At 37.9% G+C, this 21,755-nt stretch overlaps 1 protein-coding gene across 1 annotated transcript in view; it reads left to right on the top strand.

Annotated features, from left to right (window-relative positions):
• Positions 1 to 5,903: 5,903 nt before the first annotated feature.
• Positions 5,904 to 21,755, top strand: part of LOC117300593 (solute carrier organic anion transporter family member 5A1-like) — a 28,339-nt gene continuing 12,487 nt past the window's right edge. The window contains exons 1-5 of the mRNA XM_033784254.1: positions 5,904 to 6,566; positions 12,579 to 12,989; positions 18,894 to 19,232; positions 20,056 to 20,220; positions 21,521 to 21,719. Of these exons, the coding sequence (XP_033640145.1) occupies positions 6,161 to 6,566; positions 12,579 to 12,989; positions 18,894 to 19,232; positions 20,056 to 20,220; positions 21,521 to 21,719 (1,520 nt within the window). The 5' untranslated portion in view covers positions 5,904 to 6,160. The remainder of the gene's footprint in view (positions 6,567 to 12,578; positions 12,990 to 18,893; positions 19,233 to 20,055; positions 20,221 to 21,520; positions 21,720 to 21,755) is intronic.

The raw sequence follows: 21,755 nt of genomic DNA, 5'->3' as shown, positions 1-21,755 counted from the left end.
TGCAAAATGTGTAATCGGTTTATCAAGATTTTGCTCATGACCTAGATAGCCGATCGATCTAAAACTTTAACAGGTTTGTCAGTTTATGTATAAGGTAGATTACACAAAGTAGCAAGAACGAATTATGTAATGTTCATTTAAGGAAGCGTATTAATTTAGTGTATTAATTAATTAAATACAAGAGTGACGAATCAGTCTTGAACGGCAGTACAACCTTGCGTGGCTACAACCCTGCCAGTAAATTCAGACTTCGTCACCACTCTTTTTTTTTATTTATTCAACAAGGATAAACAGACCGATTTTGTTGACGTACTGTGGTGTTAATTTTACACTGTCATTAATTTATTGAAGTGAATTCTTCACAAAGTCATTTGAATTATTGGTATATTATATGCACCATGGACAACCTTAATTATATTTAATAATGGTGTAATAATTTGCAAGTTCGAACCCAGGGTAATTTGATCTTTTTAAAGCTACTCCTAACTAAGGACTTGTCCTATGACACTTTTTGAGTTATTACACTGCAAAAACTGGTATGTGACAACACCGACACGGTATTAATTTCACCAATGGTATAGTAATGGGAATAAATAACACCATGGAAGAATCAATTTAACACCCCCGTTTGTGCAGTTTAGTAACTTAAGGTTATTAGTCTTTACTCGAGTCTTAACTCTAGTAAATCACAACGTAATTCGTAAATGTGTATCACAAAGGTAATTGCTAAAACATTATTGTTCGTTGGCAAAAACATGTGCCGTCTATTAAAGTGATTATCGTTCGGCGGCTTCGTTAGAAAAAAAGCAAGCCTTGCGCCCTCTTTTGACGATCGAACATCATTAGGTTAAACAATCAAAATTATGTGGCGGTAAAGTCTCGACCCCAGACCAAAACATTACTGTGCTTATAATGGATACACTATAATACAATTTCATACATTTTTCGTTATTATAAATAAATGTCCACAGGTTATTACTACGTTAATGGCAACCAATCAGTGCCTTTGTTCTAACAAACATGACCCTATTGTTTTCCTTTGTGATTGCATTATTGTCCCCTTTGTTACAAACTCACATTTTTTGACTGTTACTATATACTTGTACTTACAAATGTCACCTTATTTCTATATCTAACACTGTTGAGATGTAGTAGTTTTACACTTCCACGGAGATATTTCAGCAACGAAAGAAAACAAAAGTATTTTTTGTTTAAGTACATATCCCCCAAATCAGTCAAACATATATTTTCAGCAATTATTATTGCATTCGATTTCGTTTTGGCTCAACCTTGTTTTTTCTCTCTCATTTATAGGCTCGTTTTAAAGTTTTAGATAATTTTACACTTACTCGATTCTTCTGGTTGAATTTTGGATTTGTTTACCTATTTTTACAATAATTGTTTTCATTAATTGTTTACCAGCCTCTATGTAAAGGCTTTTAATGATCTGAGTTGCTTTTTGTGCAAAATGTTTTTTAAAAGGTTTATTCTGCTCCACTGTACTCTCACACTACCTTTACTTGTATGTCGGGGTCTTGTTTATCTTGTTTTATTATTCCCTTTTCTAAAGAGTTACCTTATGGGATTCAGGTTGAACAAACAATTCTCTTGTGTAAAATACCCCACAGTGGCACCTCATTGAGCTCACAGCTCTGTAATGCGTACACTCCGTGGCAATTCATATTCTATGTGCACTTAAAATGAAGAAAAAAAAAAACACGAACAAACACATGTTTTTGACAATGTGAAGTACATTATAGATTGACGTGTGTAAAAGTCTCTAAAAGTTCAAGTCCACATTATGTGGACTTGGGTTTTCTCACGTGCACATTTCGTACGTCTCACAAAACGTTTACATTATTTGGCTTTACATGCGGCTTAATCTTGGTGTACGCAGAAAGTTGCTGATTGATAATCCGTTTTTTTTGGTTAAATTCATTCATTAATTGTATTTAAAGGTAAAGATAGTATTGGTAAGGGGTAAAACAGGGTATTGAAATCTCACAATAAAGAAAATTATGACCGTCATGCGAGTAAAAGTCAACACCGGCCAAACTTGTGTAATGCCATCGGAACAGATTTAATATCTTTCTGGAAGACTGCGTTATAATGGTATTAGCGGCCGTGCTCCAAGTCATGGCCGAACAATGTCAAAGAGCAGCTGCTGCTACTGACGATGATCACACAACAACAGGGTTTGTAATTAACATGCGAAAGTATATCGTCTCCAATACCCCCGTTGATGAGAACTCGATCAAAGTATGCCAAAGAAATATGGATCACAAAATACTTGCACAAGGCCATTGTTTTAAGATTTCAAATTTCCGTGGTGTCAGTTTCTAAATAGAACAGCCATATACTAATAGAAATGCAGCTGGTATCCGCAGTCACCTTGTTAAACCATCCATGGCTTTGGCGTTCTTTTTCTAATTTAAAACAAACATTTTAAATGAAGTAAGCTTTCCACATAACTAAGCCTGCCATTTCTATATGTATTGATAATTTGGATTTTAGACCAGTACTACGTTGACGAAACCCACTCTATGACCCTATCTTAAAAAGACTAATAAACTTATCCTCCCACATTGTTCAAAGTAAAAGACTAAACCCGTGGTTGATTGAATAAAGAAACACTGCACTATATTATTATTGGTATTGATCGTGTGTTATTGTCTCTAACCCTAACCTAGCCTTTAGTCAAGGCACACGCGGCACCCCAATATGTCAAGCACGACCCCAGATAACACGCACGGAAAAAAAAACCGAAAAAAAACCCAAACATACCGGGGGTGCAAAAATAGCCAAAAACCTAACCGGTGTGTCCCTTTAACACCGTGGATTTTACAATGTAGGCGTACCCCACAGACGGGGCGAGGCAACGCTATCCAAACTTCTTGCAAAACAGTAACGAAGTTTTGGGGAACAGCAAGAAGATAACTAATTGTCAAAATAATTCAAAACAGGGTGTCAATTCAGTATGAGAATGCGATACTTTATTGTTTTGATATGTTGACAACTCCTGGCAAATCAACCCGAGGGGTGTTATATTCTGCCGTGATTATCTTTCAAATTCGACGACAAATATTGAGATAAAATTTTCCACAGGTTTGTTATTTTATGCATATGTTGGGGTACACCAGAATAATTAGAAGACTGGTCTTTGACAAATTAATATTACTAAAGGTGTTCAGTGACTTTACTCCGCAATTTGCCTTCAAATGGGTCAAGATGAGTAATCGAAACCTACAGTATTTTGATCAACTCTTAAAAGTTTCATGACTTTTTAGACAGCTCAGCACTTTAGTTTGAGTGTGACTAAAAACGAAAATGTGTTCACTAGCACCTATATAAAGATAAACCATAGTTTGAATAGACAAAAAGAAAAATGCACAAATTTGTATGTGTAAATGAAATTGAATATTTTATTTGCTGACATTGGCGGGGGAAATCTGTTGTAATATTATGGCAGTCAATGGTTGAACTGCGGAAATTTGAGGACAATTAAAATGTCAGTTTATCTGAACGCGTACCTTTGTTCTTCTTTGTGAGTTAGACAAGGAACAAAGGAGTCTAAAGTACTTTATAATCATTACAAACAAAAGCAAATGATATTAAGCCAAATTGATAAGCATCGATTAATTTTAACACGTCACAAAAATACACTTAAAACCAGACCCAAGTACGTTTGCATTTTGAATGAACTTTGTCAACAGTTCTAACAATTTAAGTGCAAAGGTCAAGCTGTATGTTTTGTAGTCTGCAACAAAACTTCAGTTATTAATGTGTTCGTGTCATGGCGTGTCATTGCCTAGCGGTTAAGAGCACCAGACTCGAGCTTTGGTGTTTGATCAGCAGACTGTGGGTTCGGGACACCGCGTGTCAAGGCTCTTAACCATGCTGTTCCGCCATACGGATGGGACGTATGTTCATTGGTCCCGTGTGTTTTGTATCGCACATACAACAACAAGTGCACTTAGCGAAAAGAGATTAAGTCGCCCCAGTAATCCTGGTTTGGTCGGAAGTATTGCGCCACAGCACCTGGTAAACTATTGTTTGGATCTTAAAGACACTGGACATTAATTGGTAATTGTCAAAGACCAGTCTTCTCACTTATATTAGTGTATCTCAACACTTTGCACAAAATACTATCCCTGAAATTTTAACTCAATGGTTGTCAATTTTGCAAGATAAGAATGGAAGAAAAAAAACACCTTGTCACATGAAGATGTGTGCTTTCAGATGCTTGATTTTGAGACCTCACGCGTAAGGTTTCGAAATTAATTCAAATATTATACTGAGGAATTATACTCCTTTGTCAAAAGACTACGTTACTTCAGAGGGAGCCGTTTATCGCAATGTTTTAAACTGTCAACAGCTCTCTGTTGCTCATTACAAAAGACGTTTTATGCTAACAATTATTTTGAGTAAATACCAACAGTGTCAAACGCATTAGAGATGAAAAGCGCACGTCAACAAGAACTAACAACATAAATCGCTGCGTCATTGTATACTGTGTCAAGGCACTTAATTGACTACCGGTTGCACTTTCACAAAATAAGGAAAGATCCCCCAACGCTAAGCAGAAAGCAATCAAAAAGACAAATATTGAATAACATTGACCCTTTTTTAATCCAAGGCTTCGGTTTGGGATTCGGCTTCAGGCTCCGTTCTCCCATAATATGAATCCCCCGGCGCGTATGCGCAAAGCACGTGCAAATTGTCAAAACAACCGGCGGCACACGCTAGCCTGAGCCGAATGTTAAGCCGAAGCCGTCGTTTCGAAAAGAGCCAAAGTATTATTTTTTTTTTCACAGAGAGATTCACCGTGTCCGAATTAGCGGATACAGCTTCCGCGTCACCATGCGTACGAAGCCGCAAATCGGATGCGCCATGATGTTCAATTTTAGGGGGGGGGGGGGGGCACAAGTGGTACTTGTAATTTTTTTCTAGGGTCGCTACTGGCCAATCAACACTATAGCTTCCGTTTGGATTTATCTTAAACAAGCCCCCTTTCAGCGCACTTGTTAAAGGCACTGTATACGTTTGGTAATAATTATTGCCAAACACCATTATTCCCAGCGTATGCAAACACAATAGTAACTCTGTGACAAGTGTGGCTCAATTGGTCAACGAATTTGGAAGAGAACAATGAAATAAAATGAACCTTGTTGCGTTTTTGTGTGCTTTCAGATGTATAATAAAAGGCTTCAGCAGAAGTATTTTATTGTAAGTGAGAGAAAACCCCTTAAAAAAAAACTATGATACTTGTGAGGGTGCCGTTTTTCACAATGCTGTACAATATCAACTTATATATATATTTTAGTATAGGTTTTCTCGGTCAATGTCGGGAAAAGAGCAGCCAATTTAACCACCAAGCTGTTCTATTTCGCGCAAAATCGAATGCTACTCAAAAGGGTCATTCGATTTCGTTTTGGGATTAGTCAAATGTAATGTTGCGTCATTCGAATTAACAAAATAATCATTCAATTTAACAAGTCATCAAAGCAGCATTTAATTCGAACGCATGAAAATTAAATTGACTGCTCATTTGCCGAATTTGATCGAGACAACCTATATTTACCAAAAGAGTCCAGTGCCTTTAAGCTGCTCTGGAGCGAATGTTCACGTAACATGTGCCAGGGAACCTTAATTCGCAGTACACACATCTCTGTATCAGTAATCGCGCGTAAATGAAACGATTGAGCAAGATTAATTATTAACCAACATGTTATCAACCGAGTTTTTCCATTACTGATATAACTGTGCTCACAAAACACGCGATGTTTGTGTATAACGTGTTTCTCGACCCGTGACTGGTACGCTAAAAAAAAAACCTCGATATTGTTCACAGCATAGAGACAAGCGGTGTCACTTTTGGGTTCTCTATTGCTCTACACGTGTGTTTGACTTGAACGGTTTTTGACTGGGATTTATTATAGGTCTGTCTTTACCCTATAATGAGAACAATAGCCTGATGTTGCTGTTGTGCTTACATCAGCATCGAGTAAACACAATTTGGTTGTCTGCTGTAGGCAGGGGTTAAACAACGGTGAGACGGCTTGTTTTGGGGGACAGTATCTCCCATCATAATTGCTGAGTCAACGCTTGGGTGCCGTTCAAATCTGTGCCGGGTTGTAGAGCGAGAGAGGGGGCAGGGATCATGGCTGCCACCGCCAGTGATCATGGCGAAGAGCCGGTGAAGAACGGCCACACTAACCCGGCCTACGAGGCAAATGGCGAGGAAAGCCTACCCCGCCACGCCACGGTAATAGACGTCGGGGTGGATGCTTTGTACAAGGGCTCCCCACGACATGTCCAGGTATCCCCCACAAACACAGATGTCACGAGCATACAGGGTACATCTTCACTACCGGAGACCCTTTTGAACACCGACTGTGGTTATTGCTGTTGGACCCCTAGCTGCCTACGTAGACTGGCTACGGGGAGGTTCTTCGTACTCTTCTGTAGTATTCTTTCCCTTACCGAGGCGGGACTCACGATTGGGTATATAAGTAGTGCGGTCACGAGTATTGAAAAGCACTTCAACTTCAATAGTACATTGACAGGTAAGACATATACTAGTCTACTCAGCATTTATAACGGGGATAACAGAGGGTTTGTCCCCAGTATACCCCCCCCCCCCATCCCCACCCTCGCATTTTTTTTTTCAAACAACCGTTATAATTTCAGATAGTTCTTTAAAAAGGCTCTACATACTATTGGTAATTACTCAAAATAATTGATAGCATACAAACTTACTTGGTAAAAAGCAATGGGGAGCTGTTCATATTATACAACATTGTGAGACACGGCTCCCATTGAAGTAACGTAGTTTTTAAGAAAGAGGTATTTTTCCTGAAGCACAAAACTTCCCATTTTTCCAATTATTATCTCGCAACTTTGACGACCAAATTTTCACAGGCGTGGTGTTTTATGCATATACATGTTGAGATACAGCAAGTGAGAAGACTTGTCTTTGAAAATTAATAATAGTGTCCTGTTCTGTACAATAGATCTTGAGTGAAAACAAACCAAGACCAAACCGAAACTAAAATGTAATCACCCGCCGTAATCTAAAATACGGAGATTAACTCAACCACCAATTATAGAAATTCATTGCTGAAATTATTCGAATAGCTTGACACGATGTCTGTATAGTTGATCAGAGAGCACAGCAATACTTACTATAACTATTGTGTTTTAAACCAGTGCATAAATATCTGATGATAAAGTGTTCACACGAACCCAAGAATAATTCACCTTTATATCGTGCTTAGACAATAATTAGATGCAGCCTTTAGCAAACAAAATAATGACACGCGTGAGTTAAGGGTAGGTCTCTTTTTAATTGAGAAGGACCAGCACAATTCAACAAGCGTGTTATGTTTAATTAGATATAATTTCGCGGTTTTGTGGTTTTAACTATTGGCTGGTCCATTTTGTGGTTTATATTTTTAGAAATCTTTTATGCTCTTTGATCATTTTTGCTCTTGTTTGCAGCTATTTTTAATGTGTGCAGCGCCTCGGGGTCCAGTCGTGGATGTAAGGCGCTTTATAAGCGTTGTTTTTTATTATAACATTACACTTTAACAAACGTGTCAAAGTTGACCTGAATTCCGGGTCAAACTGAACAGGAATCCATAGTGAGACACAAACGAGGGCCGGAACCCATAGGGTTATTTCAGACCAAAAAGTTGTCAGTGTAATTTGTGGTTGAAACCTGATCAACAGCCGTGAGGGGAGCACATCCAAGTACTTTTTGTAAAAAAAAAAAAAGAAAAAAAAAAAAAACCTAAAAAGGTCCACAGGTCTACATCAAACTTTCACGGTTTAAAGATGATGATGGAGGGAAACTACTCTTTATTAAGGGAAGTGCTAGTTTGGTAATTACTCAAACAAATATAAACTTAAATACTGGTAAAGACTTGGTAACGAGCATTGTAGAGCTGTTAATGGTATAAAACAATGTGAGAAACGGCTCCCTCTGAGGTAACGTAGTTTTTGAGAAAGAGGTAATTTCTCACTAAAAATAAAAAAAGACTTCCAGCCATGCGAAGTATTTTATTTATAATATACGAAAGCACTCTAATTCGTCCTACAAGGTTTTTTTTCTTTCATTATTTTCTCGCAACTTCGATGACCAATGAGCTCAAATTTTCACAGGTTTGTCATTTTGTACTTATTTGGGATACACCAAGTGAGAAGACTGGTCTCTAACAATTATCAAACGTGTACCTTCCCCATTAAAGTATAGCTTGCTGATATGCTGTAGTGTCTGAGAAATTTTTAAAACAGTTTCACGAACATAATTATTTTATCATGTACGACGGACTAACATTGCTCTGTCATTTTCATCAGTGTTTTTCTTCTTAAAGGCAGCGGACACTATTTGTAATTGTCAAAGACTAGCATTCACAGTTGGTGTATCTCAACATGCATAAAATAACAAACCTGTGAAAATTTTAGCTCAATCGGTCATAGAACTTGCGAGATATGAATGAAAGAGAAAAAACATTCTTGTCACACGAAGGTGTGTGCGTTTAGATGGTTGATTTCGAGACCTCAATTTCTAAATCTGAGGTCTCGAAATCAAATTCGTGTCCAATAGTGTCCACTGCCTTTAAACTTGACGACTAATGAAAGTTAATAATTGCGTACACAAACTCCATTCGTAGCGATTCATACCATGGCCACAAACTTAATCTAAAAAGGGTATCGAAACCCTTTAAAAAAAAAATCAACAAGACGAAGCGAAGACAGGGTAAAAAAGACAGCCATTAAAAACCATTATTCATAACTTTTGTATTATGATACGTGCGAGTTACAATTGGATGTCTCTATTGCGGGTGTCTGGTTTGTCATTTGACACGCCACTAACCCGTGCATGACCGGCCAGTCCAATTTACAGATAATCTCAGAGGTATTCTACGATGTTGTGTTGCCAAGAATGATCAAAGGCGCACTTTGTTGTACTAGAGCAACAATCAATCATTATGCACTTTTAAAATCTCAAATTGGGATGTCACCTCGGCAATTTTTAGCTTTAGAAGCATCGAGGAAGTAAAATAATATGAGAAGGATAAAGGTTGAAAACCGCTACACGCAGTAGAAATTTACAATGTCCCCATTGGGTGCCATTCACCAAGGATAAACAGACTTGTTGCCCACTTGCCCTCTCAAAAACGAAGCACATAGGCCGGCATAATGTAACATTTTGAATCATTCCGGAGAGTTTTTTGTAAACCCCTTACCACGCGGCCGGGAGGATATTTCTGTGCGATTTTGAATACCACACGCATTGATATTGTGCCTTTATTGGCTTGGATGGGTGTCATGGAACACAATTTGATAATAGTGTGACCAAATTTGATGATAGTCAAAATTTGATGATAGTGTCACCAAAAGGTCCACCCTTTGGTTAGCTATGTCAATGGTATATCATTATGGTAAACAATATGGGAGTAGAATCTGGGGGCAATCCAAAATATGTGTGGAGGTAATTCCATACATCCTCGGCCCAAGTTCATAGAGATGCTTAAGCACAATAAGTAGCTATAAGCTCAACACGAGTATGCTTACCAGGGTTAGATTACAAGCCAACATATCACATGCACAATTTGTGACTGGTACCCTGTTCATTAGCAGACATTTTGCTAAGCATTTTTATTTTCTGCTTAATAATGTCGGGCCCTGGTGTGTATTTGAAAGCGTCAGTGTCCCGAGCTTTTTTCTAAAGCCAATCCGGTAAGCTGGTTTATCAATTAATACTATGATAACAGTTGAGTTAATCATCGAACATAGAAAACACAATAGGCAAACATGGTTACCCCTCGCAGTTGCACTCAAACACCAGTGTACCGATCCCAATATTATGTAACTTATGCAAATTAAGTACTGACCAAATAATGGGAGGAGGAATTTTGCATAACCAAACGTTGACAGTCGTTTTTAGAGTGTACTCAACATGGCTGAACACTGGAGCTATGGTTGAACTGTAACCGAAAACTAAGTCAATTATTGACTTTTAGTTAAAGGGAGGGCATGCCTTCGGTAATTACTAACAAAATTATTGGCCATAAGTTTGACCACTTATTTTGCAAGAAGCACTGCATAGATAATGAATGTATAACGTAAACAGTTCCCTTCAATCAAAGGAATGTTCTTTTAGAGAGAGGGGAAATAAAAATAAAAAAAACGTTTAGATTTGAGAAATGGTATACGGAGAAACCCTCCTCAGATTTCTTTCTTTTTTCAATTACGGATTACATGATATCTTCTCCACATTTACGATAACGTCTGGAAAACACTACCACCTTTTGAACCGATTTTGTGTTGTACCTTAATTTTAGGGATTTAAATTAATTGAACATGTTCCAGACACCAAAATAATGTTTTAAGTTTGCTTCTTTAACTCAGCTCCCCTTGTTTCCCGTTAAAGGCTCTATTGCTACTCAAAACAATTGTTAGCATAAAAACTTGCTTGGTGGACGAGCAATGGAGAGCCGTATAGTAAAACATATTGTTAGAAATATTATTGCGTGAAAGCACACACATTATATTTTGTGCAACAATGTGTTTTTTATTTCATTATTCTGTTGCACCTTTGATGACCAATTGAGTCCAAATGTTCACAGATTCGGTTTTTTTTTTTTTACCAAGTTGGAATACTGGTCTCGGACGATCAAAGGAGTCCAGTACCTTTAGGCCATTGAAGGAACGGATTATTACGAAATGCCAAAACAAACATCGTTCTATAATTATGGGGCTTCTAAATAGCCAAGTCACGGGGCATTTTACAGATATATCTGTAGATTCCAGTCGACAACTTTCCAAAAACACAATAATTATTTTATCATAGTCTTTTGCATGTGTTTTACATCAATGTAGAAAATGTTCTTTCCAATCACACTAAAAGTTGGTGGTCTCAGATAAGTTTGTCCTCAAACTCTATTTGCCCCCTTTCTCTTCGCGGCTTTGTTTCGTAGGCTATGTGTAATTTAATAGTTACTGTTTTTTATTGTTTTATCTGACGATATTGTACATTTGAAACATCATTTTAGTTTCCTTACTGTGAGTCTTTTAAACCATTAAAAGAAATAAGCGGAGACATAATGGTTTAATAGTTACATCCAATCCAATAAACCTATATCATGCTGCCTCCATCTTGGTCATGTTCTTCGTCTCGAATAACAATAATGAATGCTAATAATCATTTTGCAAACAGGAACCAGACTAGTTTGTTTTTCCAGCCTCGGTTTTGTAACATTGATATCAATGGGAGAAAATAAAGATGGCTGCACAATGATATAGGTCTATTATACCAGTTACCATGAGAATAACCTCCAGTCAACTACCAGGTGCTTATACGTAATGACATGTATGTATTTAAGCACAACATTTTTACATGCAAACTGTTTATGTAAAAAAAATAACCACCACGTCCCAAGCGCATGTGACATACATGGGCCATGAATATTACAATAAAACTGTTATGCCGAATCCCGAACCGTGTTTATCGTGTACGTTGTCATAAACGACATAAACACTGTTAACCTACGATCTTTTGAATAGCATGCATTGTGCACAACTGAATGATAATATAATATTTGTCACGGTTTTGTGACAGTGGAGTCTAGTGGCAATTGAAGGTAATAGGTCAATGGCACGTCAAGGTTAGATACATGACTGCATGGGTTCGTGTTGTAGCACTGTACATTGTATTCTATATGCATTTCCTCTTCGAACTTCAATCTCAATGGTGAAACCCTTATTCAGCTAAATATATATCCATGCTAAAATGGTGCAGAAGTGACGTCACAGGCAAAGCCTTAGGTGAAGTGAGGGTCAAGTTGACTAGAGAAAACTAGTCTAAACCTTGAGACCACTATTAAAGGAACACTTTGCCATGGATCCGGCGAGTTGGTCTTTGAAAAGCGTTTGAAACCATTTGGTTATGAAATGCATATGTTAGAAAATATTTTAAAAGTAGAATAATGATCCACAAAAATACCTCTGCACGGTCGGTCATTTTATGGAGGAAACACTTTGACTCCACAAAATGACCGACAGTGTTTCTTCGCGAGTCGCGACGTAAAAGGAAAACCGTGCAACTTCGAGGCATGTATGTGTGGATCATTACACCCTACTTTTAAATTATTCATCTATAACCATTTGCATTTCATAACAAACGGTTTCAAACGTATTTCAAAGACCAACTCTTCCGATCCCAAGGCAAAGTGTTCCTTTAAGAACTTACTCCGCATTAGTGATGTTAATTACGAGAAGTCCCCTTGATCCACTCAAGCTAAACAAAAATACAGCCCCTGTCAATTTACTATACCTTCCGCCCAGGTAGTACTTAAAAAGTAAGACAGTTCTTTTCGGAACTAAGAAGTCTCCCGATTTTTGTATATATATAAATGTACATCGCTGTACAGTTGAATATGAAGCAAGACAAATTCTTAGCCTACCCAGCAAATATAATCTACACATAATATTACAGAAAACACTTCGTGTGTTACCGAATTCTGTTTAAAAAAAAAGTGATTTACAAAACCACTTTCTTTTTTCTTTAACAGGTTTCGTAATCAGTTGCTATGACATTGGTACTCTACTCGTCGTTTTGACCAGTTACTACGGGGGTCGTCCCACATCAAACCGTCCCAAATGGATCGCCTGGAGTGCATGGACCATGGCCCTAGGCGCATGCATCGTCCCACTATCACACTTTGTCACCGGGAACTACTACGTTGCCGGAAATCAAGACAACTCGACCGACTCGTTGCTTTGCGTCGACGGGAGCGCCACCCCGGGCCCGACGGTCGACACTGACGCCGAGTGTAACACCTCAGAGGAGCCTGTTATTGCTGCGTTAGCTTGTCTTATACCAGGCATGCTACTCATTGGGGTTGGTTCGACCTCCATGTTTACGCTAGGCACAACATACATAGATGACTTCGTGAGGAGAAGTGAATCGGCTATTCTTTTAGGTATGAGTCAATCAAGTTACAAACCAAACTGTATTTATTTTATATGTATACATATTATATGAGTAGGGTAGATGGCCTTAGCCCTCGATCCAAACAGGACCTTCGTCAGAGGCACAAACACATACAAATTAATTAAACATATCCACTAATATCCAAAGAACAGGGATTGGGAAATGATGAAATTGAAATGGTTCTAACAAATAAAAACAAGATACATCAGGATCATAAATGGATCATCCCAAACGGATCACAAGATACATGACAGAAACAAATATTTGTTTTAATACGACTGATGGGGGTCTGTTAAAACCGCTGAGACTGGTGATAATAGAAATGAGTAGGGTAGATAGCCATAGCTTTCGATCCAAACTGGACCTTTGTCAGAGGCATAAACAATTAGTATACGAGTATTTATAAAGCACTTTGAACCATCATAAATCAGATCGACAATTATAACAGCCTTTTCGCTGGGCCTTAAAGGGACACATCGGCTGAATTGGGTTGTTTGGGCCACAACATTGACTAAGATTCGACTTTAAAGATCTCCCAAGAATGAGGAAGAGCAGGCTCTAAATTGTTTTATCAAATTTTGCCGTTTTTGAATCCGTTTCAACTCCTCTGATGTATTGTAATGCATCACCGGAAGCCATATTGACGAACAGATTGCTGTACAATCTACCTCAAAGCTACCCATTCACCCTGTCATAGATGAAGAGATACAATCGCAGTCAAGTGTCTCACCAAAGTAAACATTAGTGTCATTCCAAAGTGCTCAAGTGTCATGTCCGGGATTCGAACCCATACTCTGATGACTCGGCCAAGAGGGCCCAATTTTATGGAGCTGCTTAAAGGAACACGTTGCCTTGGATCGGTCGAGTTGGTCTTTGAAAATCGTTTGTAACCGTTCGTTATAAAATGCACATGGTTCGAAAGATGTTGTAAAAGTAGAATACAATGATCTACACAAAATATGCCTCGAAATTGCGTGGTTTTCTTTTTTACCTCGTCCAATAACACGGTCGGCCATTTATGGGAGTCAACATTTTGACTCCCATAAAATGGCCGACCGTGTTAGTTCGCGACGTAAAAAGAAAACAGTACAGTTTTGAGTGATACTTGTGTGGATCATTATATTCTACTTTTAAAACATCTTTCTAACCATATGCATTTCATAACAAACGGTTTCAAACGCTTTTTATAGACCAACTCGTCCGATCCAAGGCAACGTGTTCCTTTAAAGGCAGTGGACATTATTGGTAACTACTCAAAATAATTATTAGCATAAAACCTCACTTGGTAACGAGAAATGGGGAGAGGTTGATAGTATACAACATTGTGAGAAACGGTTTTCAAGAAACGAGTAATTTTCCACGAATTTGATTTCAATACCTCATACTTAGATTTGAGGTCCCGGCAAAGTCAAGCATCTGAAAGCACACAACTTCGTGTGACCGGTGTGTTTTTTCTTCCATTATTATCTCGCAACTTCGACGACCAATTGAGCTCAATTTTTCACATGTTTGTGATGTTGTGCATGTGTTGAGATACACCAAGTGAGAAGACTGGCCTTTGACAATTGCCAAAGGTGTCAGTGTCTGTAAGCAAAATAGCACGAAATAGCTGAATGGTTATTTTACACAACTGACGAAAAAATCATGCCATATAATGCTAGTTGTGACTAGTATTTGTCTGCTGTTTTACTTGAATATTAATTGAATCCAGTCTGGGCCTATGTCCTGATTTTTCTCAGCACGGATTTTTTTGCTTAAGCAAAACTTTGTGTTTTAAGCAGCTCCATGGAATTTAGCCCAGACTTTGAGACCGAAGCTCTTGAATACCCAGACACGTAGTGCTACAAGTTAAAGACAGTTGACACAATTGGTAATTGTCAAAAACCAGTCTTCTCACTTGCCGTATCTCAACATATGCATAAAATAACAAACCTGTGAAAATTTGAGCTCAATCGGTCATCGAAGTTGCGAGATAATAATAAAGAAAAAACACCCTTGTCACACGAAGTTGTGTGCTTTCAGATGCTTGATTTCGAGACCTCCGAAATCAAATTCGTGGAGAAATACTTCTTTCTCGAAAACTACGTTAATTCAGAGGGAGCTGTTTCTAGCAATGTTTTGTACTATCAACCTCTCCCCATTACTCAATACCAAGTAAGGTTTTATGCTAATAATTATTTTGAGTAATTACCAATAGTGTCCACCGCCTTTAACGGATAATTCAGATTTAATGTAGACCCTCAATGAGTTTCGATTTGACTTTGGTTTGCGGTTAAAACATTATCTATAACGGTTGATGAGTACAGAGTTTAAGTATGTCCGATAAGAACTCTCGACTGCTTAGTTTCGGTGGTTATAATATGATATTTAAGGATTTGCTCTCTATAAGGATGATGATACACTGCAATCGGTAAATCTTACAAAACAGAAACACCCAGTTGTGATCTATTGTGGGAATATATTGTGGCTACGTAACCTAAATTAATTCTATCAATGTTCAATCAATCAACGAACGTACACTTTGATATTTCAAATATTTCATTTTCAAATATCTCAAGTTTGTATTCATCAAAAACATGCTAATTGAGAAAAGAGAAAAAAATAAAAAATATAAAATAAACAACAACGACAGCGACAGCGGCAGCGGCAGCGGCAGCGGCAGCGGCAGCGGCAGCGGCAGCGGCAGCGACAGCGACAGCGACAGCGACAGCGACAGCGACAGCGACAGCGACAACGACAACGACAACAACAAAAACATAAACAACAAAAACATAAACATCAGTCCATCGTACTTAAACAACTTTTGAAGGTTTGTAATATTGTATGCTTATGTTAGAAAAGTGAGGATACTGGTCTTTGACAAAGTTACCAAAAGTATACCCTGTTTACAAACGGTGAAAGTAATTGTCTAGCAAGCCAGCACCAACATTTTTGCAAAGAACCCTTGAAAATAGGTTCCATTCGGTGTATAAAAACTACTACAGTTACGTTTCACTCCATTATATGATTGCGGAACCGTTCCTATAAGTCTCCTTGTTATGATCTCATCACAACGTGCTGTATTATCAAGAAGGATTTGGAAATATTCTTTGGGCGAGGTTTAAGTTACGACTTAGCAAATAAACCTTCGACCCTATAGTAAGAAAACATTAGGGTATCATAATCAAACAAGCTTTCTTCATGTGTTTAACTTTAGTATTAACTCAGGGGCACAATGTAGAGCTGCTTATATAAGCAGAACATAATTGCTTAACCAATGATTGCTTAGCAGATATGAGAAGGATATACCAGTCACAATTTGTACATGTGACATGGTCAATTGGCTGGGTACCTTATTCTGTCAAGCATACTTGCTGTTGCTGAGCTACGCTTTGTGTTTAAGCAACTCTATGAAATTGCACTCTGGTATGAAACAGTGATAGGCGTTATGCAATGTTTGTTTTATTTTATCATATCAATTAATATGAAATTTCCTCTTATTGGTTCGACTTTCAACATTAAGTTCCATAATTCCGAAGCAATGTCATCATGACAGCTTAATTAGACTACAGAGAATGATTGGGGGGGGGGGGGGGGGGGGGGGGGGGCGGTGTGCCAACCTCTTTTCCTATATAGAATAACATGTGCTGCTTGATTATTTTTTCTTTGGTCTGTTGTGGTGCTGGCGTCAAAGTTTCAGAAAGAGTTTGACACGTGCGTTTGTGGTCAACTGGACACAATTTATTTCTTTCCAATCTTATAATGCCGATTAACAAGCTTAATTTTCGTAAAAGATAAAGGTAAAAAGAAAAAAATCACATGTGAAAATTTCAGCTATTAAGAACAGTACTGACTGTAATTGGTAAGAAATGGAAAAGCTTAAAAAAAAAAATAAAAAAAAACTCATACAGAAATATCTTTTATTTTTGATAAAACATTGCTTGGCGGTTAGTTACTCTATACTTTTGAGTTTAATTATTCTGGTTAAATACCTTAACAACTCTGTTTTTTACGAGAATGTTCACACGAACGTATAATCCATCTACATTTCAGCGAGATGACAGCTGCTATAAATCACATCCCTGGCTGCATCATTAATTGCAAACAGAAACCATATAGACAGAAGCAGAAACCAACTCTCAGAAATCTGGGAAACGATTCGTGCATGAGTTTTTGTTTTCTCGTAGATTTCAATTAATTTGATTTGCTTTGTTTTCTCTTAGATTTCAATTCATTTGATTTGCTTTGTAAATAACCAACGGGGCATTTCAGGCGAAATAATATAACATAATGCTTACTATACATTCGTAACATAAAAGCTCTCGGATACACTTAACCATTGCTTCGTCCTTCGGATGGGACGTAAATCCGCTGGTCCCATGTGTTGTGCAACGCATGTAAAATAACCCAGTGCACTTGTCGAATAGAGAAGGTGTTCGCTCCGGTGTTCCTTCCTGTGGCTGCCAAAAATGCACCGTATCAACTGGTAAACCCTTATAAGGTGCTCAATAATTAGGTTTTTTGAATTAATTTATAAATTCAATAACCTCTTTCTGTAAATGTATAATACCAGTGCCTTTGAGTTTGTTTTATGGTAGACACGTGCGCTTTATAAGACTCAGGTAATATAATTACATTACAGAACTTTTAAACCTACACCTTTAACGTTAGCTTGATAAAACATTATTCTTTTAAAATTAGGCAAATTTGCCTGCTACAAAAGAAAATGAAAAGCTAAAACAATAAAAGAGGCTCTGACAAACATGGTGGTCATTGTTGTATTCTGGAAAGCACTGATTGGCGATTCGTGTGTACTTATGTTATTAATTTTGTTGACTTAAACATGTAGAAGCAGATAATAAATTAGACTTGTTATGGTTTGCTTTGTTCTTTGTTCTAATCACATTTTCACTGAACACGATTTTGTCCTTTCGCATTTAGTTTCGTTTTCAACTATTCGAGTTTATTGCAGTTGTGGTTTTGTCTGTTGTGGACAAAGCTTCAGCTAAATAGCCTTATCTTATACTGACTGTCTTTAGTAGTTAATGAAACAAAACGTAAGAGTGACCAATTTCCTGTTTAGAATAAATATTGATTTCTGACAATAAAATCTCTTATACTAGTCTTTATATCCGGTGAACGCTGCGCAAGGAAAACAAGAGGTAAAACAAGACAAAGAAACGAAACGACACGACACGTGACTTTGCCGTGATGCGAATCCATTATCGGGACTGAACTTCAGAACACAATAACCTTAAAATTGCACCAAAAAAAAAACTAAGAAAGGGCCAGCCAGAAAGCGAACAAACAAATTACCACTAAAAAACAACAAAAACAAAAACCTACCCAACAAACACACATAAGCCAACAATCACCAAACAAACAAAAACAAAGCAAAAACACTCAAAAACCAACCCAAAACTCTAAACCAAACAAACATACAAACACACCGACAGACAGGCAGACAGGCAGACAGACAAACAGTCATCCCCAGTTTATCCTTTTCCACATCTATAAAACGTATATTTTAATGACGTTTATTTCAATTTGTTGCTTGTATCAACACGAATGCATAATATAACTATCTAAATAGTTGAATTAGTATTAGATAAACATAATATAACACAATGTTTAATTATGTTTCTTGACACATGTTCAATTTGCATCAGGGATTAAGTATTCATTTTGGTTGTTACCCATACACCGATGTGTGTTAGCACTGTATACTTTCCTGAGTACTGTGAAAACAATCACATGCATATTATTCGGGTGGAACTCGAACCCACTACACGAACTTTACAATTATAGAGCAGTGCTACGGAGCTTGCCCGGTAGGTAGAGCCAGTTCGAATCCTATGATGTTTTTATTTAATATTATAGTTTATGTTTGTCTTTGTTTTATTCTAATTGGCAGCCATTTTCTTCTGCACAACGGTAGTCGGTCCTGGAGTGGGCTTCGCAGTGAGTGCCCTCGCTCTCGGCTTCTACGTTGACTTTAATACAGTGGCCCCTGAGAACGTGCCTTTGACCCCGAATGACCCCGAGTGGGTAGGGGCATGGTGGCTAGGATACTTCATCTGTGCTGCTATGATTGCCATACCAGCGATACCAGTCTACGCGTTCCCAGGTAGCCTACCTAAACCACATGAGGAGACGTTTAAGGCAAAGAAGGAGGATGATGGGAAGGAGGTTGTGAATTCACCAAACGATGATGAGCAAATGATGATGTCGTTTAATGACGTCTCTATAAAACGTGAGTAATTGTTATATAGAGCACATTACATAACGGAAATGTACCATACCGGATATGGGGGCAAAGGTTACCTCCCGTCCTATGTTCCTGAACGGTAGCTACTTTAGCACAAACAAAAGTATCAACCAAAGATGGACAATATATAGGTGGGGGATTGGGGTGGGGGGGGGGGGAGGCGGAATCATCATGCCCTCCTTTCAATCATTACAAATGTACGAAAATGTACGAAAGTAAAACCAATGTTCAAAACTTAATCTCAGTTAGAATCCAACCATACAACAATCTACTGTTATGGATCGGAAAGCCACATTGTTTATTTGTCTTCCGTTTGATTAAACCAAATAATCAAACGACAACTGAACATTATTTTAATTTCTAGTGTTCACGTTTAAAGAGTGAGACTAAAGTCGCGTAGGTAGGCCTAAAACATTACAAAGTTAGAAAATCACGAAACTCTTTCTGAGACGTTCGGCGGATAAGACGCAGGACCCTAAAATGACCCCAAGAAATTCAAACGTCAACTGACAAGGCGCATTGCCGCATAATCCGCATGTTTAACCGCACACAGAAGAACACCAGGCGCCACCCGGTGTCGGTACATTGACACAAAGACGTAATTTGGTTGCCTTTTGTTTTGGGGGGTCGTAAAAGTCAGATAAGACGCGTCTTATCCGCAGGAAAATAGGTAACTGATCACGCTACTGCCCGTGTGAGTGTGCAACGCCTTTATCTTCTCTGGCTTTGCACTTCACCTAAAATAATACCCAACTAGTCTCTCATCCAGTTGATAAACACTACTTTCACCTTTCTCTCTCTAATACAGAAATGCCTCGTGCAATATGGAACCTACTCAAGAATCCAGTGTATATGATTATTAACGTAGCGTCTGCAATGGAGTTTAGCATTGTATCGGGTTTTGTGCGGTTCTCACCCAAGTTTATACAGTACCAGTTTAATCTACCAGCATCCACCGCTAACCTTATAACAGGTGAGTTGAGTTTGGTTGAGTGGCTCTGACGAACTGAATGACGATTTGAGTCATTAAAGACACTGGACACTATTGGTAATTACACACATTAATTGTCAACATAACTTACTTAGTAACATGCAATGGAGAGCTGTTGATGAAATAGTATAACACATTGTGGGAAACGGTTCCCTCTGAAATTACATAGTGTTTACGGTTCCCTCTGAAATTACGTAGTTTGAAAACAAAATAGGTTACTTCTCCCTCAAAAAATTAAAAATTCATGCCTGAAGCCCTTTATAAGGAATCTGAAAGCACACACACATTTAACTGTATGCAGTAGTGGTGATTTTTCTTTCGTTAGTCACTTGCAACTTGAATGACCAGTTGAGTCCAAATTTTCACAGAGTTTTTCATGCATATCTTGCAATACCTACTACAATATTGAGAAAACTGGTCTTTTACGATTACCAAACATGTTCAGCATTAAAAAGAGAAATAATTTTAGCAGCAAGGCAACGTTTTATTTGCAGAAATTTAACGGGAAATCAATCATGAATTTATCGAACAAACAAATAATCCTCATCGAAAAGAGAAAACATTGAATCAACATAATTTGATCAAACAACGTATAGTTTGAAGGGGGTATGGGTTTACACAATAAATACTACTTCAACTTTTTTTTTATACGTTGATAACATTATTTATAGTAAAAGAGCTAATTGAAATCGTTATCGAATTTTTAAACAATTTAACATTTTAAAACATCCTATTATACTGAGCGTTCTTTCACTTTTGATGATAAGACAAGTACAGTTGGATCTTTAGAAGTTGTGCAAACAACAACGCCATGGATGTTGCACCCAACTCAGGCAACGCTTATGTGTCCTTTGATATTTAAGTAGGATCTGATGCTAAGTATTAACATTCACATTTTTAAGCATAGTACAGCGTGATTACGCGACTCTCCGGAAAACATTGCCAGTATCATGATTATTTCCCTTTTCTTTCTCAAACACTTGGCGACAAATGAAGCAAAAACGTGTACATGTGCATGAAACTATCTTAATTCATAGTGAGTAAGGATTCATGTCCCGGCCCACAACTTTATCAACACAGAGGTATTAAAACCCTTTCAAAGACCAACTCACAACCACGACCTTAATACGTGTTACAAATCAATCAATGACTACGACGAGGCTGGTCTCTTTATAAACCTTTCTATTTCAACGCCAAAGCCTGTTTTGTTTGCCAAAAGCCTATAATGTCACCATCACTCCTATCAAAACCACAACATTCTTGTTTTCTTGTATTTTTAAAGGTACACTGGTCCCCACGGGAGCTATTGGTGTTATCATCGGTGGTATCATATTAAACAGGGTTAAACGTGACCTCATGTCTACCATTAACGTCTTATGTGCTTTCACAATAATATCTGGTCTTCTCTATGGATTTCTGTACATACCCGAAGGATGTGAGAGCGTGCCATTGGCTGGTGTTACAACGTCTTATATACACGGGTAAGTTCTATAAGACTTTCCCCAGGGCCCAATTTC

The sequence above is a fragment of the Asterias rubens genome, chromosome 16 (assembly GCF_902459465.1).
Source record: "Asterias rubens chromosome 16, eAstRub1.3, whole genome shotgun sequence".
Lineage (NCBI taxonomy): Eukaryota > Metazoa > Echinodermata > Asteroidea > Forcipulatida > Asteriidae > Asterias > Asterias rubens.
Note: the sequence above shows the minus strand (reverse complement) of the source record. Positions and strands in the feature narration are given on the sequence as shown.